Source organism: Polypterus senegalus, chromosome 7 (assembly GCF_016835505.1).
Source record: "Polypterus senegalus isolate Bchr_013 chromosome 7, ASM1683550v1, whole genome shotgun sequence".
Taxonomy (NCBI): Eukaryota; Metazoa; Chordata; class Cladistia; order Polypteriformes; family Polypteridae; genus Polypterus; species Polypterus senegalus.
In genome coordinates this window covers 75696664-75716696 of record NC_053160.1, presented here as the reverse complement: position 1 = coordinate 75716696, position 20033 = coordinate 75696664, and the positions used below count along the sequence as shown (strand labels likewise).

At 37.8% G+C, this 20033-nt stretch overlaps 1 protein-coding gene across 12 annotated transcripts in view; it reads left to right on the top strand.

The window, feature by feature from the left end:
• Positions 1-20033, top strand: part of ppip5k2 (diphosphoinositol pentakisphosphate kinase 2) — a 282209-nt gene that overhangs the window by 169388 nt on the left and 92788 nt on the right. For all 12 annotated transcript variants that reach the window (XM_039758896.1, XM_039758895.1, XM_039758903.1 and 9 more), the window contains exons 19-23: positions 3835-4058; positions 4511-4638; positions 11725-11839; positions 17818-17925; positions 18048-18164. In XM_039758896.1, coding sequence (XP_039614830.1) covers positions 3835-4058; positions 4511-4638; positions 11725-11839; positions 17818-17925; positions 18048-18164 — 692 coding nt within the window. The remainder of the gene's footprint in view (positions 1-3834; positions 4059-4510; positions 4639-11724; positions 11840-17817; positions 17926-18047; positions 18165-20033) is intronic.

The following is a 20033-nucleotide window of genomic DNA, read 5'->3' as shown; positions in this document are numbered from 1 at the left end:
AGTTAGCCACTGATTTAAAAGAGGTGAGCTAGGATTCTTCCAGTTGAGCAAGATAAGTCTACGTGTTAGTAGTGTAATAAAGTTTGTTTGTCCTCCACTTTAAGCCCATCTGAGAGTACCCCAAACACAGCTGTTAATGGATTAGGAGTGAAAATCAAGGCTGTCCGGATGGACATTTAAAGATTTTTATCCAGAAAGATGTTCATTTCGTGCATGCCCAAAACATGCGGCACTATGAGGCTGGAGCTTGATTGCAACGTTCGCAGGATGGATCTTGCTCAGGAAACATTTTGGACAATTTTAAATGAGATAGATGTGCTTGATAAAAGATTTTAAGTTAAATAATTGTTTGCTTTGCACATATGGTGTTAGAATGAATTATGTGCATGGCTGCCTTCTACTCCTTTTCTGAAATAATAATAACAATCCTTTGCATTTATATGGTGCTTTTCTCACTAGTCAAAGCGCTCAGAGTAAGAGATCCTTTTCCCACTGTACTCTGGAAATATCTTTGAAAGGAAGAAACTTTAAAATATTTTTATATATTATAGAGATGCTGTCTGAGTCCTCAAGAGTGATCGATGTTTCTTCTGGAATAGAAATATTGTAGGTATACTGAAGGTGGATGAGTTTAAATACTTGGGATCAACAGTACAGAGTAATGGGGATTGTGGAAGAGAGGTAAAGTGCAGGCAGGGTGGAATGGGTGAAGGAAAGTGTCAGGAGTAATTTGTGACAGACGGGTATCAGCAACAGTGAAAGGGAAGGTGTACAGGATCATAGTGAGACCAGCAATGTTATATGGGTTGGAGACGCTGGCACTGACCAGAAAGCAGGAGACTGAGCTGGAGGTAGCAGAGTAAAAGATGCTAAGATTTGCACTGGGTGTGACGAGTATGGATAGGATTAGAAATGAGTACATTAGAGTTGGATGGTTGAGAGACAAAGTTAGAGAGGCGAGATTGCGTTGGTTTGGACATGAGATGAGATGCTGGTATATTGGGAGAAGGATGTTAAGGATACCACTGCCAAGTAAGTGGAAAAAAGGAAGGCCTAAGAGGAGGTTTATGGATGTGATGAGAGGAGGACATGCAGGTGCTGGGTGTAACTGAGCAAGATGCAGAAGAAAGAAGGATATGGAAAAAGATCAGCCTCTGTGGCAACCATTAACGGGAGCAGAAGAAATACTGTAGGTGAGAGGTGAGGGAAATTTCTCTTTAAGTTTAAGTTCTCTTTAAGTTTCTGATTTGGAGATAGTGAAAAAATTGTGTTGATAGAAAGCTGAACTTGGAGTGTATGTACAAATTTCTAACTGATTTAATCCTGTATGTTTTCCAAACAATAAAAACTAAGTTTGAGATGGTTGAAAATGGTGGTTATCATGTCGAAGCGCCTCAGATAAAAGCTTCTCTGTCTTGAAGTGCCTTCTTCATTGGCCCCATATTCTGAATGAATGAAGGACAATTGGATTGTTAGTGTATTGACAATAACTTGTATTTACTAGGCACAAAGCAAGAAATATAAAGAAGTACTGCAAGATTTTATTTCTGCTGCAGACCAAACCTGTGTGTTCATCTATTTCTGTCAATGTCCAGGTTTTTATAGCTTGTATATTTGCTGCCCAATAATAAAATTGAAAGTTAGGTAGAGCCACCTTCTGCTTTAGGTTGTTGTAGGGTCACCCTTTGGATGTGTGGAGGTTTTGAATTCCAAGTAAATGAGGTTATGATTGAATCTAATTTCTTAAAAAATAATTTGTTAATGTATATGGGGATGTTTTGAAATAGAAAAAGAAGCTTAGAAAAGGTGTTCATCTTGACAGTGCTAATTCTTCCTGCTAAAGTGAGGTGGAGAGTAGGCCATCTATGCATATCCTAAGTTTTTCCATACAGACAGCATAATTTTGTTGAAAAAGAGCTTTATGTTTACTTGTGATGTTTACACCTAGGTATTTAAACTGATCTGTGATGATGAAATGGAAGGTGTCCAATCTAATGTTGTGTGCTAGAGAGTTCACTGGGAAAAACGCACTTTTTTTCAAATTAATTTTAAGTCCAGACATCATTTGAACTTCTGCTACTGCTATTAGGAAGAGTCTAATAGGTGATATAAAACTTGACTTGGATTTTAATTTGTCAAAACGTACAATGAAGCTTCTAGATTTTGTGGTATTCGATCCACATACACATTAAGCCACTGATATTTTGGTGTCTGACTTAAAGTTCTCTCCAGCTATTTTACAGATTAGTTCAGCTATGAATTTCACTGGATTTGGACTTTCACGATTTTTAGGGAGACCTTCAATCCTGATATTATTCCTTCTGTATCCATCTTCAAGTGCAACTAGTGTGTCTCCATGCACTTTGTATTTGAAATTGGTTCAACTATTTAAATAGAAGTCATGAACAATTGCTTAACATCTTCAAGCAGAGCACCAAGTGCTGTACATTTATTCTCAAACTTACTTGCATTTTTCTGAAATTTTTTCTAGCATACCTTTAAAGGTTGACTCAAAGGTTCTCCTAGCCTTTACTATCCTCAACCAGCTTCTCATTTGTGTTGGTTATGTCCTTTATATCTTTTGTGTTATCCTATACGTATGTCCCTCCTGAGAGCAGTAGTTATTGCAGTAATCATTGCAGTGATCGTTACCTTCATTTCAGACTGTTTGTTTTAGTCTTCTTCTTGCTCCACAGGCAGAGTAGCAAGCTCAGTTGTAGTCTGTGTCATTGACTTGCAGGGGTAGTAAATCCATGCTGTTCCAACGAACCTTCTGGAATTGACAAGTTTTTCTGACCCGACTCAGTTTCACTTCCACTTTCGCTCTCAGCTGGAGCCCCTTAGGTAGTGTTAAATCCCCAGAGATCAATTCATTCGCCTATCTGTTCCAGGTCATTCTCTGCCAGGCTTTTCTTGCATACTTGCATTTACTTTAGTTAAAGTCCTCCAGTTTTAGTAAATACAGGAAAAATCAGTATATTAGTAAAAAAAGGTAAAATAACGCTGCTAACGGAGCGCCGCCTCAGACATCCATTTCCCAAAATGGATGAAACTAAGGTTTTCTAATGGTCAGGCATACAACAAAGCAGTCCATTTAAAAAAAAAAAAAGAGTGTTAAGGTAGTCAAATTCATGTTACATGGAAAGTCAAGGACATGTTTTAGTATAATAGTAGCTGTAATTGTTACATTATTATTGCATGGTTGTGTTTAATTTGCCAACAGGTATATCTGGGAGATTATGAGATCATTGAAATAACATTTCAGATAAAGAATAGAACACAGCTATTTATTAAATACATATCTCTTCATTATATACAACATATGCTCAAAACTAGCTAAAAGTTGTATATCGTGTGTGCCTATCTGATTTAAAATTATCTAAAATGTGTCTAGATTTAAACTATGACTACTGTCACCTGGATCAAGAACTTTTTTTTTTAGTTTAGCTGAAACTCATTAGTGCCTTTGTAAAAGAAATTACCAGGTATTTACTTGATCATTACTGCTGCTTTAACATTTGAGGGATCACACTCTGGTCTTTTTACTCTTCCGACTACATAAGAAGAAAAATGAATAAATCCTGTTAGGTATTTAGTTATGAACACAATATGTATCTCAACCCTCATTAAACAAGTAATTGAAACCAAATTCACTGTGACAAGGTTTCTTGGAAGTTAGATTTGAAGTCACTGCTTACTTCATGATCTGGCATACTTATGTTGATGAAATGAGGGTCTGTTGTATTCTTTCAGGAATCCATACAACAATACCCATAAGCAAAGGTTACGGTGTAAATACTGGTTTAAATTCAAGTGTTTCTATTTTTAATTCAGACATTCAGCTTTATCACAGTGAAACACTTGAGCTTATGCTCCGAAGATGGGCAAAACTGGAGAAGGATTTTAAAATGAAGAATGGAAGATATGATATTAGCAAAATTCCTGACATCTATGACTGTATCAAATATGATGTTCAACACAACTGTGCTTTAAAGTTGGATCACACAATGGAATTATATCGACTTTCAAAAGCTTTAGCTGACATAGTCATTCCACAGGTAAGACAAACCTGTAATTAGAGATAACACTGTTTAGGAATGCAGTTTTAATTTATAAAAAATAATTTTCTATATGGGTCATTTCATGTATTGCTGATGTATTTTGAAATTACTGTGTAATAATGAAAACTGTAATATTACAGTCAGGAAAGCTTAATGAAACATTGTTTTGAAGTATAGAAGTATGAATAGTTGAAGTAAATTTAGCAGCAGTTTGATGTGCTAAAATAGAGAAAAAAATAATTTTGGGGAACTAATTCAGATTTTTATTTTTAAAATGATACAGCTAAATAGTGAATAATAGTTAATAATTTTTAAACACAAAAATAATCTCATGGTGTTAAGTTTGATTTCTTAGCTGATGTTATTTTCAGATACTGAAATTAAGTAACAACAAACACCTTTTAAAATTACATGCAAGGCATAACCATTAAAATATGTTTTATTTGTAGGAATATGGTATTGCAAAGGCTGAGAAGCTGGATATTGCGAAAGGATACTGCACCCCCTTGATTAGAAAAATCCGTTCAGACCTACAAAGAACACAAGATGACGATACTGTTAATAAATTGCACCCTGTGTAAGACATCCTGAATTTTAAATATACATTTACTAACTGTGTTACCCGGCTTCACCTGGGAAATTTTCTTTCCCAATAGGCCTCGGTTATAGTGACAGCTGTTTTTTGGATATGTCAGATATTTTAACTAATGAATTTTCTGTATGCAATACAGTATTTATAGGCTTTTTTTTAAGCACAGGCTAATATTATTGGCAGGCTTGTATCTGGTGCTTCACACCCTGATGTTGTGGGTTCACATCCTGCTACTGATAACATGTGAACATGAGCACATCACCTGCCTATGCTCCAACTGGAAAAACAAATTTTATCTCAGTTTTATCTCACATTTTGTAAATTGCCTTGATTAAAGGTATCAGTCAAATAATAAGTAATCGTATTATTGAGTCACTGGAGCTGCTTACTCTTGAATATACAATATATAACTGCACATAAATAAAACATTCCTGCATTAGATCAATTTCTGCGTTCCCTAATGACTTGCTTTTGCATAGTGTCATTGCAAAACATAGTTTTATTTTAAAGTCTTTTCTTTTGAATTCAAATGGGTAATCAGTAGGATTAATGCATAATTTGAATATATATTGTTATTGTTATTAGACGTTTACAGTTTTTACTTGGTAACATCTTTTGTCCTGGTTATGACGTTAAACTGCATCCAGGCCTTGCAAGCAGTCCTCCAGCTTGCAGGGAAATCGTGAGGGTTGGTGACAGGATTGGCACTCCAGCCACCATTTAAAAAAAAAAAAAACTAAACGCAGTTCTGAGATGACAGGCAGGATTCCTTTCAACTCTCAGGGGAATGGCTCTGCTGCAGGCGCCCATAAGAAGGCTGCTTGCTTTATGAAAGAGATGGGGGAAAAACCCTTGGGAGCATCATCTCTGGAAGAGTCAAAACCATCAGAGAGCCAGTAGGGACAGGCCTGTTAGAGGTGGGAACTGGTGTGGTGCTGAGGCATCGCCCACTGCACGTCAACACTCGGGTCCCAGCTTGAATTGGCCCATCTGGGTAGGCGTGTGGAAAGTCTTGCCTGTCCAGCATAATGATCTTTCTTTTCTTTCGGAGGAGCTTCGTAAACTCCACATTTCAATGGCAGCACTCTCTGAGGTGCGCAGACCTGGGACTGGCCAGATTTCTTTAGGTGAGCGCACCCTTTTATTGGTGTGGTCACTCTGATGGTCGTCATACTCCGGGAGTCACTGTTGCTATGTTGGATCAGTTACTTGTGATGGTGGCTGATGTCACTCCTTTCATTGAGCATATTATGAGACTCTGTTTAAGGCACTCTCTGGGTGCCTCGTCTGTTGTCTCCATGTATGCTCCAACTGCAGGGAATGATGTCTCGGTGAGGGAGACATTTTATTCACAGTTTTGCTCAGTGGTTGATGGGTGCCTGCAAGGTGACACTCCTCTGGTCATTGATGACTTCAGTGTGACCTCTGGCACTAACAGAGCTGGCTATGAGGATTGTGTCAGGCCCCATGGGTCTGGCGACCGTTGTGGGAGTGGCTTCATTTTCCTTGACTTTGCAAAAAGGTCAGGGGCTGCTGATCACTGGATCCTTGTTCCGGCATCCTCAGATACATCGTACCCCAACACTGGTGGTGCAGTGAAGGGGATTGATCATATCCTCGCGGGCAGACGCTGGCAGCTCTTGTGAAACTGCAGGTTCTACAGAAGTGCCTAGTTTGTAAATTCTGACCACAGACTTGTTGCTACTCTGTAGGTCCAGCATAGTTCCAGTTGGCTACAACCTATTAGGAAAATGAGGCTGGACCTGTCCAGACTCCAAAATCAGGCTGTTTCTAACGAGTTTGCACACAGTTTGTGTGATGAACTTACAGACTTGGGTGTGACTGCTGATCCTAATGTGATGGGAGACTTTCCATGACAAGACCCTGAAGGTTGCTGAGGGTTGTGTTAGTGTTACCAGTGTTCCCAGAGGGAGGTGTTGCATCATGCAGGGCACCCTGAATATCACTGAGAGGAGTTGTGGTGCACGGTTTGATGGAAACTCTGGTCTGTCCTGGGAACTGAGAAAGAAAGCTGAGAGGGCTCTTAGGGCAGGTAAGATGGAGTTTGTTAGAGGAATCTGTGAGCAAGTGACACACCATCTATGGTCTAGTGACCCATGTCCGGCTTATAGTGGAACCAAAGCATTGCACACATCCAAATCTGTTCAACAGAGTTGCAGTAAGGGTGGCTGATGGAACAGTCCTTATGGATGACCCTGCAGTTGTGACCCATTGGGCTGGCCACTTTGAGCAGCTGTTGGAGCCGCTGAGGGTAGGGAAGGCCGCAGGGTCTGTAGTATGCAGGGTGAACTTCTCCAGGCTGGTTGTAAGGCTGTCCTTCTGGCATTGCAAGCAATCTTTGCTTCAGTTTGGGTGACGGACGTCCCAACTTATTGGAAACTGGTTGCTTGTCATCCCTATCTGGAAAGGGAAGGATGATCATGTGGATTGCACCAACTACAGGGGGCTAACAGTGTTCTCGGTGCCTGGTAAGGTTTTTGCTAGGGTCATCCTCAATAGGATCCGTGATCATTTGCTCTCCTACCAGTGACTGGAGCAGTCTGGTTTTATGCCTAAGAAGTCTACCATTGACTACACTCTGGCATTGAGAGTTCTCATGGAGCACAAATGCAAATATCGACAGAGTTTCTTTGCAGCCTTTGTTGATCGTAAAACATTTGACTCAGTTAATCAAGGTGCCCAGTGAGACATCCTGAGACTTTGCAAGATCCCCTCAAAGTTACTGGATATCATGTTTGGCCTGTACACTGGAACTGTAAGTGCTGTGCATAGTGGAGGCAGAACCTCTTTGTTTTTGCCAGTTGATTCTGTGGTTAATCATGGGTGTGTTCATGCTCCTACTCTGTTCAGTACTTGCATGGACTGGGTGTTGGGCAGGGTCGTGGGGTTCAGCTGCTGCGGGGCATCTGTTAGTGACGAGAGATTCTCTGATCTTGATTATGCCGACAATGCTCTGATGTTCGTAGAGTCAAAGGAGGCTCTGATCGGGGCTCTCAAGAGACTGAGCGAGGAGTCTGAGTGTCTGGGCTTGCAAGTGTCCTGGGTTAAAAACCAAGATCCAGGCCTTTAATGACCTCTTGCGAACAGCCATCAACAGCATGTCTGTCTTTGGAGAGCATGTTTACTTACCTTGGCAGCAATATTCATGTGTCTGGTGACTTTTCCTGAAGTCAGTAGACGAAGTGGGAGACCATGAGGGGGGTCATGAGGTTGCTGAAAAGGGGTGTGTGGCACTCCCGTTATTTTTACAAAAGGATAAAAGTCCAAGTCTTTAGAGTCCTGGTGCTTCCTGTTTTGCTATATGGTTGCGAGAAATTGATGCTATCCAGTGACCCGAGACAAAGACTCGACTCCTTTGGAACTTTTCTTTAACTTAATGATCTATACTGGCTCATTTTTTAGTAACTTTGTATCATTCATCTATACTTTGGTTTGGTATAGACTCCTTTGGTACTGTGTCTCTTCAGAGAATCCTTGGGTACCACTGGTTGGACTTTGTTTCGAATGAGCAGTTGCTCATGGACCCCCAAATGAGGCACATTACCTGCACTGTGAGGTTGCGTCAGTTACAGCACTATGACCATGTAGCGTGATTTCCTGCAAGTGATCCGACTCACAGGATCCTCATTATTGAGGACTAGATCCAGGTGTGAAGATGCCTCTTTATCTGAGGTTGCCATTCCTTAATCCACTGACGTGCTGTAAGGAAAAAAGTATACAGCCATATTAGAATAGAAGAATGCAAATAGGAACAGAATATTCAAATACTTTTGGAAAAATAAAAATAAGCAGTTAAGTCTCGTTTGTTTACAGATATTTAGTGGGTTTTTTTTTTGTTTTTGTTTTCTTTTTACTTGCAATTCACATTTGAATTAAACTAAGTACATCAAATGCATTCATTTTCATACCAGCTTATTCCAGTTTTGGGGGATTTGGTTGGGGCAGCCCTGGGCAAGGCACCAGACTTTGTCATGCAAACCTAAACCTCTCCCAGAGGGGCCCATTTAGAGTGTCCAATCACCCTAACCACACTTCTTTGGCATGCAGTATGGTAAAGAAGATAAACAGGCATATTCAGACAACTACCGCACACACAAGTAGAAAGTGCAGCAGCCATCATTTGAGTAATAGCGATCAAACCCATTAAGCTTAAACTGTGAAGCAAGTTGTTGTGCTGCTTTAAAGTTCTGCTATTTGGAACAAGTATATGCCAGACAGTTAACACACAATTAGGGAGAATATGCAGCAGTTTGTCGTAAAGGTAATAGTAATCAACCCCATTATGCTTGAACTGTGAAGTGGAATGCTGTGCGCTTCAAAGTTATATTTTTGGCATAAAGTTTCATTTTTGTAAACATTCTTTGTTACTGTCACAAACAATCCAAAAAAAGAAAAGCTCAATACTTACAATCAATGATTGTGTTGTCATCCTTAATAGAAAAGAAAACTGTTATCTGAAGGTGACTCAAGGTCATCCTATTCTGTATCACTGGCATTCAACAATTTTTTTACAGTTTCTTTGGTCATATGTTTTTTCTTTTTGTGTTGATGATGATTTCCCTGCCGTAGTCAATAAATTCTTGTTTGATGTCGAACAAAAATGTTTTCTTTTTGCCACTCTAGTGTAATCCGTAAGAATGTGCTATGGTATGCCCTCACACACTGAATTTGTTGCACATGTTTGTGTAGCTAATTCAGGTATTATGAATGACTAATCATAGACAACTATGCAACTTTTGAAGCCTTGAAACTCAGCTATTCAGTGGTACTGAGCTTATTATTGAACGTGGCTCGATATTTGTGGAATCTTTATGTAAAGTGGACTCTCTCAGCTGTGACACACAGCTTGCTTTAGCATATAAACATGTGACAATTGCATATCTTACTAATGAAAGAGAGCAAAGAATAGGGAAATGTATAAAAGAAGACACCCTTAGGTATGTAAAATACCATTATTGCATTTGATTGAATTGTGATTTTATTGCAACATAGACAAACAACATTGAAATCTCATGCACAAGTGGCTAAACTTTGTCTTCATTAACACTAGAATTACCAGAGCCTACGAAAAAATTTGTATATCCGGCCCACATTAAATCAGTTCACACCTCTCTGTCCGTTTCTTTTGTCCTGTAAATGTGCCACAGCACAGAGAGAAGTGTGCGTAAATGTACGGTGAGATACGAAGAAGGCAGATTCACCAGCGTTTGTGTGTCAGCTTTTACCTCTCCAGATTAGAGAATGTCCAGTTCTGTTGCCACAAAACACCACTCATATCTACATTTATTCCCAGCTTCAAATAAAAATTAATGGCGTCAGCTCCCCTTATTATGTATTGTGATTGTGACTGAGAGAATAAAAGTGAAAAAAGTAACATTCACAAGTCCTACAAATGCACACTGTGTTACAGACACAAACCAAATGTATGTGTATACTGTATAATATTAACAATAAGAGCAGCTCACTACTGAAAACAGCAAATATAGGAGGCAATAACAACAACATTTATTTATATAGGAAATTTTCATACAAAAAGTAGCTCAAAGTGCTTTACATAATGAAGAAAAGAAAATAAAAGACAAAATAAGAAATTAAAATAAGACATTAGGTAACATAGAAAAGGAGTAAGGTCCGATGGCCAGGGTGGACAGAAAAACCAAAATAAAAACTCCAGACGGCTGGAGAAAAAAATAAAATCTACAGGGGTTCCAGGCCACGGGACCGCCCAGTCCCCTCTGGGCATGCTACCTAACATTATTGAAAAATAGTACTCTTTGTAGTTAGGGTTCTCATGGAGTCACTTGATGTTGATGGTCATGGCAGTCAGGATCGAACCTGGGACTCTTGATTACAAGTCAGTAAATCTTATCGCTACGCCACGGAAGCTGTTGTCTTATCCTTGAACCTTTTGTGAAAGTGTTAATTTGATCTTTGGACTTCAGGCTTCACACATTATATAGTTTATGTCAAGATTTTGTCATTTACAACTAAAATATGAAAAATGTTTCTGCTTTAATAATGTGTTTAAACAGATTATTGTAGGAACAGAACACACATGAAATGCATGTGTTCTACATAATGATCTATTATTTCTACTCCCTCCAGCACTTCACTCCCAGATAATCAATCAGGGCATGAGCTGGGAGAAGTTTGTGCATGTTCTGCAGCTTTAATAAGATGAAAAAACTTCAATTTAATCCTCATTACACCAATTTATCTACAGAAGAAAATAATAATTTCATGTATTCATTGGTAGTTTGGATTGAAAAAAAAAAAAAAACCTTATTGATTCAATATAAACTGGACTAGTGAGTTATCAATACTTTTCTGTTTGGTACTATTGTATGTATTGTGTGTATTCTGGAAGTTACATTATTGCATGAAATGTATCCTTTTACCAGTATTTAACAGGCAGTTATAGTTGTAAAGTGTCGTCTATTACCTTTTGTCAAATATATTTGAAGAATGCATCGATAGATCAGTTTTCTGCATAACCATTTCTGCAGATGCAACCCCAGTGTTAATTAGCTAGTAAGTAACCCCTGTTTCCAGCATCAAAAATATTTGACTCTGATGACAAAGGTGACAATAGCAGTGTCAATACAGAAATAGATTGGGTAATTGGAGTAAAAATATTTGACTGGTCAGTTCATTGTATTCATTTTATATTATTTAATTAAAATTTTAAATAATTTAGATTCATTTTTAATTTCACTTGAAATATGTTTTGTTTTTGTTCCTGTCTAGGAAATATTTAGCAGTAACTAATTTTTTTTAAATTCAGTAATTCAATCTTTCAGTAATGCAGTTTGCAGTCTACTACATGACACCAGTAAAAACTATTAATGCAGGTGTATATTCTATTATCTTTTTATTTTTATTTTCAGTTTCTATTTTGCATTCTTTGAAATTACACTTAAAGCCACGCATATGAGTTTCAGGTTTATATTTTTATATGTAATGTATGTTTTAAAGCATCATATTAATAGGTATATTTCTAAGCAAAACCTTTGAAATTCTCATTTCAATCATTTTTTTTTTTCTCATTAGATATTCAAGAGGAGTTATGTCTCCTGAACGACATGTTCGGACAAGATTGTATTTTACTAGTGAGAGTCATGTTCATTCCCTGCTTTCTATATTGCGTTATGGCGCTTTATGTGATGTAAGTTTTAAGAATCATCATTTTTGATTTTTCTGTTTTATACTTTGTTTTTTTCTAAAATAATGTATAATTTTTTGGTTTATGTAATGTGATAAATCAATTGCATTAAATTATGTTTTCTTTTAAAACAAGTATGCAGTAGAAGCTCTAATTATGTGAATTTAACCTATGCAATTTCACCTTTACGTGAATTGGCTGGATGAAGAGTGCAACAACTGAAAGAATGCAGCACCCAGGGTGATGTGCTTTTTCCAATATTGTGCAAGTGGGGTTCTCCCATCCTGTCACAGTCTGTCTCAGTCACTGCTGCCTGACTGTGTAACATATTTTTGCATTTTCACACATTAATGCCAAGAAGAAGGAAACAATTGCAGATCACTTGATCCTCATCCCCACCTGTGTGAAAAGAATCCCAGGTACTCTTCCTAAGACTCATTTACTGTGATGTATGGTGGCACAACAGTACAGTAAGCAAGTCACACACTCCATGCTACTCTTGGCCTAACATATAACGGGGGCTTGAAGAAGAGTGAATTGCGTGCTTACTATTAACTTGGTCTCACTTATAATGAAACAAGAAGTGGCATTCACTCTTTTATGCATTCTAATGCTATCTTGCCTAACCTGGCATGTGGTAGTATGCAAATAGAAGAGTTGTCTGCCTTCTACACTTTACCATCCCTTCTTCTGTCTTTCACACCACTGTACAAGACACTGACCCATCTCACCTAATGTTGCACATGCAATGAGAGTAATAGAGTGTATTTGTATTTTTTCATGTCAAATGTTAACTGTTGTATTTGTAAATAAATGTACTGTTCTAAATCTGTCTGTATTGGACTAAAGCAGGTGTTGTCCCTTTCTCAGATCTAGCTGAAACCTAATGATGCACATTCATATATTAAGTGACTGATGTGTGTGTGTGTATGTGTGTGTGTGTGTGTGTGTGTGTGTATGTATATGTATATATATATATATATATATATATATATATATATATATATATATGTATATATAGATAGATGGATAGCTGAAGCCATAAGGTTTACATATGCCAAGGCCAAAAACTTTCAAAATGTTTTAAGTTCACACATCATGTTACCAAACAGTTCATATACCATAAGAGTTTTTCTCCAAAATAATGATTAACACAGATTTATTTCAGCTTTTAATCACTATGTCAGATTTCAGTGTGTCAAAAGTTTACACACCAAGTTAATTTATGGTGGTGTTGCCTTTACTCCTGACAGAACTGGAATAATTGATTCAGATTCGGGGGCTTTCTTGCTTAAATGCATTTCTTCAGGTCAGGCCACAGATTTTGTTTAGATTTGAGCCATGGCTTTTTGATGACCACTCTAGTACTGTCACATTATTGTCTGCAAGCTATTTTGTTACCACTTTGGAAGTATGCTTGGGATCATTGTCCTGTTTCCTTGTAGTGTTGCTTTGGAATTTTCAGATAATGCTCCTTCTTCATGATAGCATCTATTTTATAAAGTGTGCCTGTCCCTTTCATAGTAAAATACTCCCACAACATGATGCTGCTTCCCCCGTGCTTTGCAGTTGGGATGGTATTTAGATTAAGTGCCTCACCCTTTATTCTCCATGCATATCACTGATCATTAGGCAAAATGGTTGATATTTTGTTTAGCCTGACAAAAGAGCAATCATCCAAAAGGCTATGTCTTTGTCCTAGTGATTAACTGCAGACTGCTTTTTTAAGTTGATGTTTAGCAATGGTTTCTTACTTGGTTGACAACCATTCAGGCCATGGTGATGAAATGCTCACGTAATGGTGGATAATGACACTTTTGTTCCTGATGCCTCCAGCCCCTTCAACAGTTCCTTAGTTGTTATCTTTTCGTACAGTTGCTTGTGATGTATTGATGAACCTTGTGGAGGTGGCATCTAAGGAGAAACCCAACTTGACTCAGTTGTTTTGATTTCCCCATTGTCTTAACCACTAGAGGGAAGGCACTGGCTCTATAGATAGGCCTGTATATACAGCCACAGGTGCCCAAATTATGGACTAATTATAACAAGTAGTAACTCGGAAGCTGCTAAAAGTAATTACATTAATTCCTAGGAGGATAGGTCTACCTGGAGAAAGTGGCATAAAAAACTGCTCTGCGGTCACCATGTTAAAGCACTTTGGACATGTCTCCGAGCTGCTAGGGACCATATGCACTGGATATGATGTCACTGACAAGCCTCACAGAGAGAGGTAGGAAAAGTGGCGAAGCAGCTTGGAAATGTCACCAAAGTGCTCACTAAGCGCCATGACTGTGAACACTGATCTGAGAGCTCCTTTTTCTTCACCTTCTCTGGTAGTCCCTTCCCTTCGAGCAGTTGAGCAAGTGTTTGAGATATACTGTATATACAGGTATGTGTTTCTGGTTAGTAAAATAGTGGTGGGCTTTGGGATGATTTTGGTTGCAAAAAGTGTGCTACTACAGACAAAAAGGTTGGGAAACGCTGATCTAGATAATAGTATGAGGCTAAATTGTTTTGACAGGCTTAGTGAAATGATTCAGTTTAATAAGAAAGTAACTGAGAAATGTTCAGGAAGGAAACATAAGTACCCTGATCATAAAGGCAGAGTAACAATTAGGTTGGACTTATCCTGTGGGTGTAGTACAAGATAGGATGGGGGGGTGAGTTATGTTTTAAGGTGTAGGGATCTAAAAATCTTGCAATGTGAGTTTGTCTCCCAGGCGAGGTAAGCCCGGCAAACTTGCATAGGACTGGGCAGGCTGGCAACAAGTATGGAATAAAATTAGGGTGAGATTGACTCTCTAGGTGTAGTAAATGATAAAATAGGATTCAAGAAACATAGGAGGACTAGTCATTGTATGATGATGATTACTGGTGTGCAATACCTGCAAAAAATATCTTGATATTTTCTGGGACTTTGATGATAACGATTATTACACGATATTTTGCATCCTTTAAAAACATGTTTGTAAAAGTCTTATTGATCTAGGTTGGTCTTGATAATAGGATATTAATTGTAGCTCACTAATGAGATTAATGGAAGCATCAGTTAAGGACAACAGATCCTATTTTTGTACTTAAAACTGAAATAAAATAACACAAAACATTAAAATCACCAGTCAAAGTATTACTGTGATCAAACAGTGCCTATGACTAAACCATTTCAATATGGCCTACAGGATTTACACCCGAAAATTGCACTATGACCAAAAAAAACTATTATAATGAGAGCATTTTAAACAGGCACCCTTAATGTAAACATGATATGAATACAAAGGGAATAAAATTCTAATCATAATTGAAATACAGGGCAAGAACAAGGCAATCTGGATACACATAAACTGTTCTGCTGTAAGGTGAATTGTGCTGCATACAAGCAAGAACAAAAATCTGAGAAACTGTACTATAGTGTAAAAATCCAAAGTTCTCTCAGGTGCTGAACAAGAAAAAAAAACTAGCATTTTTAAATAAGTTAAATTATGTATTGCACGAAGATACAAAAAAAAAACCCAAACCGATAACATTTTTAAACAAATGACTAACTTCAAGATGTGTCCAATATTGCATAAATATATCAGAAAAAATAAAACAATTGTAAAATTCTACTGAGGAAGCTTCAAGCTTCCTCTGCTCCTCTCACATGCTTTATCCTCCTTCCTCCTCAAGATGTGTCCAATATTGCATAAATATATCAGAAAAAATAAAACAATTGTAAAATTCTACTGAGGAAGCTTCAAGCTTCCTCTGCTCCTCTCACATGCTTTATCCTCCTTCCTTTCGACTCTGGCTTCCTGATGCAAGGTAGGCAGTCCCTTTTATTTTAGCTGTCCTGAAAGTGGTCCCGATCTTATGCACATGTGATCTGTCAACACTTCCAGGTGAGGCAGAAACCCCATGACATAGGATCTCCCCAATCCTGCAGCTCCCCAAATGGCCTCAGTGGGACCCCATAGTGTTTCCCCTCACGACTACAATACCTTGCATGCCATGCAGGCACCCATATGGGAATCTGAGCCTGGGCTCACTGCCATCTAGCATTCTTGGCGAGATAAAGCCCTGTGTGAGCTGTTTTCCCCTATCCTTCCATGATAAGGCTGCTTCGGCTGAGTAAGCATGCCACCAATCCTTCACAGTATTAAGTAAAAATTCCATACTATGTACAACAAACTTTCTTCATCTAACATTGCTGTGCTTTGAATACGCTCCATCAGTTGCAGAACACTATAAGTAGAACTCTCTGATTCATTCTAGATGGCAGTTTTGATATGTCACCCAAAAAAAAAAAATACTTGTAGTTTCCATCTTTACATAAATTCTGTCTGCTCTGATTACTTTGCAGTGCCATGCAGCTCAGGTCAAAGTCTGGCTGGAATTGTTGGATGTGAACTGACGTCAAACTGTCTGTCTGTATGTATGCTTGTTTTCCCCATGTGTACGTAGACTTGAGTTGTGTGTAACTGCAGAAATTCTTTTACTGCTGGATATTAGAAGTGTGTCATCAAGCACTCTCAGTTGCTGAATTGTGTTTATTCCTGCTTGTTATTAAATTGTATCCTCCCAGTTTAGGCTTACAGGGAACTCCTCAGGTTTTCCAAGTTTCTTATTAAGTCAATGATCTGAGATGTTGCTATAAGAGATGTTCAGTATTTGATGTAAATAATAGGTTTGTAGAAATGCACTATATACATGTAAAAAATACCTATTTCTGGTATTACTGTTATTAACACAGTTCAAGTAGTGACTTGAATGTTTCAAAACATAAAGTAAATATTGTAAAAAATCAGAGTTTTAAAATGCAGATGAAGCACAGTCAATATCAGGAAATACCAAAAAATAAATGAGTATATGTATGCAGTGATCTTTACTGTTTGCCAAAGGACTCTCAAAAACAAATGTGTTTTTGAAATTGAATACTCACTTGCTTAAACTTATTTTAAGTTAAAGTAACAAATGACATCATATCACACTAGTTATTTGATTCTTCAGTTTTTTGATTACAAAGGAAGCATTACACTATGACAATCTTTAGAAAATTGAGTTCAGTCACATACAGTAAAATTGTATGTATCAAGTTGGCAGGTACGGGAATGATATACACAATTTGACAATTATGAAGGAAACTGTTTTTACACTTGAAAAACAGTGTCCATGTGGACATTTTTGGTGAGTTAGACAAAACTAGTAAAATGTGATGAAAAGTAAAACTAAAAAATAAAATCAAAAATGAAACTATAAAATACTACCCAACTAAAAATATCTAGAAGAATACTGAATCGTCCCGTTCAAAAATAGGGTAGTGTAAAATTTGGCATAAATATTCTCATCTGTGTGGATTTGCACACTGCTCAAACAAACACACACAATTCTGCCTTTATATACTGTATTGTTATTATATGCTCTTTTGTATAATGGGTTAAGGAAAGAAACAAAACATTAATGCGTTTTTTGTAAATGTTGACTCTTTATTGTCTTTGCTCGATGAAATGAAAATGGCTCATTGGCTCATCCATCATCTACACTACCTCTCACTCAATTCCTCTGCTCCCAAGAGTTGAGAATTTGATATTTTTTGTATGATTGAATTTTAAAAATTAGAGTAACTACTATTTGGGTAGGAAACATGACCGCTGTTGTACTTCCTAGTTTAGTATGGTTTCTAGGACATATGTTTAATCCCATATTAATAAACTTGGATGTCTTGTTGAATATTCATACAACTGATAAAGCACATGTACACTGGGCAAAACAGCTATTTTTTTGTGGTGTTCTCCCTATTGAACCTGTTATTCATGATGAAATAACTTAATAGTACAAATATTTTCTTAGTTAAAGTAAGTGACATCAACATTTTCTATCCAGCGTTGAGAAATTACACTGCCATGCATGTATATATCAGTATTGCATTAATATGCATTAGTACATTAATTTAAGATGCTTTATAAATTCCAGAAGTTTTTCTTACTTTAAAATCCTTTTTTTAGGAAAACAAAGATGACCAATGGAAGAGAGCCATGGATTATCTCAATGTTGTTAGTGAGCTTAATTACATGACACAGATTGTAATCATGCTTTATGAAGATCCTAGTAAGGTATTTGTTTACTTGATTTAATTTTTTCCCCCTATAGAAAATTGATACTGATTATAATATACATCTTGTAAGCATGTTAACCATTAATAAGCAATCTTTTTTTTTTTTTAATACATTTAAAGGATGTATCTTCTGATGATCGCTTTCATGTTGAATTGCATTTTAGCCCTGGTGCAAAGGGCTGTGAAGAAGACAAGAATTTGCCATCAGGTTTTGGATACAGACCAGCATCCCGGGAGGTATACATATTTTCCTATTAATTTAACTTCATGTATTAGCACATCATTAGAGAGGTACTGGAGCAGAAATTTTAAACGCCGATTGCCCTGTCTGATGCCAGCCTCCTTTAGTAGCATTTTACAAAATACAAGAGGGATAGTTCTCTTATTCTAACCCCAGGAACGAGGGAAAGGAGTATAAGGAATATGACTTAGGATATTGGGAGTGTGATTAGATAATGGGTGAAATGGTGAGGTACTGAATAGAAAGAAAAGGAAACAAGACAAAGGTAAAGATGTTTGAATGTTTAGTAGGAACTGTGAGAAGTACACATTTTCTGTCAGGGGAGCAGGGAAGGCAGTGGTGAAGTTTCTGTATTTGTGTCTAAAACTGGGCAGTCAAAGTGGTGGAGGTGAAGAGGATGAATGAGCATGTTGTACTTTTAGGATGATTGTTGGTAAACAGCTGGTATATATGGTCTTGGCATACTGTATGTCCCACAGGTTGGCAGAACAAATGAAGTCAATGATTAGTTTGGGACAAGATGGTTTAGGTGACACATAGAGGAAGGTCTCCAGTGGCTGAACCTTACGTGGCTGCTCCAGTTGCAGGATCTTGTGATGTCATTAATTTGCTTGCAGCCGCACGTGTAAAGCGGGGAGTAGTCATGAGCAAACCCCGCTGAATTTGTTTCACCTTGAGTTCAATGAAACCTCTGAAATGTGCCAAACTCTGCAAAATGCATTGAAGCCAATCGGGGGTGGAAGAGCTGAACTAGTTTTTGGGGGCTTATAGTGGTGCAATGGTTTTTTAAGTGTCCTTTCAGGATTATTGTGGCCAAAAATGTGATCTGAGCTGTGAGGCAGCAGTGCTAACCACTGAGCCTAAAGCAACAAAAGATGCAGACAGAATGGATACCACAAACGAAATGCAACCAACTGCCACAAACTAGCAATAAGAAATCAATGGATGGATGGATGTATAGTTAAACTGAGAGAGTGCCAGTCTTAGACATACATTGACTGTGCCCTGAAACGGCGGCGGCATAAGCGTAGGACTGGCTCGTTCCATTGCTTGAAGCTGCAGATCAGAGTGCAACAGGAATATCTTTTTTGTTTCCCATTTATCTGTGCAGATGTATATTTATTCCATTAAAAACATAGAAACACCTTGTAAGTAGTAATGTATCTCGTTTTTATTATTTCATGGTGTGTTCTGTGTATTCGATGAGAGGAGGGAAGAGGGCTCCTTTAAGCCTTATTTTGAGTTCATTGCAGTACACATGTCCAATTTGTGTGCATAATTAGCCATGCATTGCTGGCATGCAGGGATCAGTGTTATACAGCATATCCGTTGGCAGTACTAGTAATACTGCAAATAGTTATATTTACTCTTAAAGTTCCCTGATGACCCACATACAGCAATAGAAAAGCCTGTATGGGGTGAAACAACCGTAAGATGAAGAAAAGTGTGGTTAGAGACAGGGGAAAATATTGCACAGTACTGTTCAGTGGACAGGGTGGGAGGGTGCAGTTTCAGTGCATCTCAATAGCTAAAAAAAAGGCATTTTTGCTTTTTCCTTGTATGTTGCGATACAGTAATTGCCAAGTCAGCAACAACCTTACAGTAGACATGCATGATCTGCGCATGCCTTATATAGCTCTGTGATGTCACGTTGGCCTCATAAAGCAGCATGGAATGCATGGAAAAAAATTTTCCAGGAAAATTTTCAGTAAACACAGCCTATTCCCTGCCAAAAAATACATTGGTGAAATTCTTTGATCAGCACTAGTATAGAGTCTTGGCACAAGACTATCTTGAAAACATGCCGTGCACTGTGTCCCGAGAATTAAAATATTGTTTCAAGTGGATAAATGTTTTATTGCATA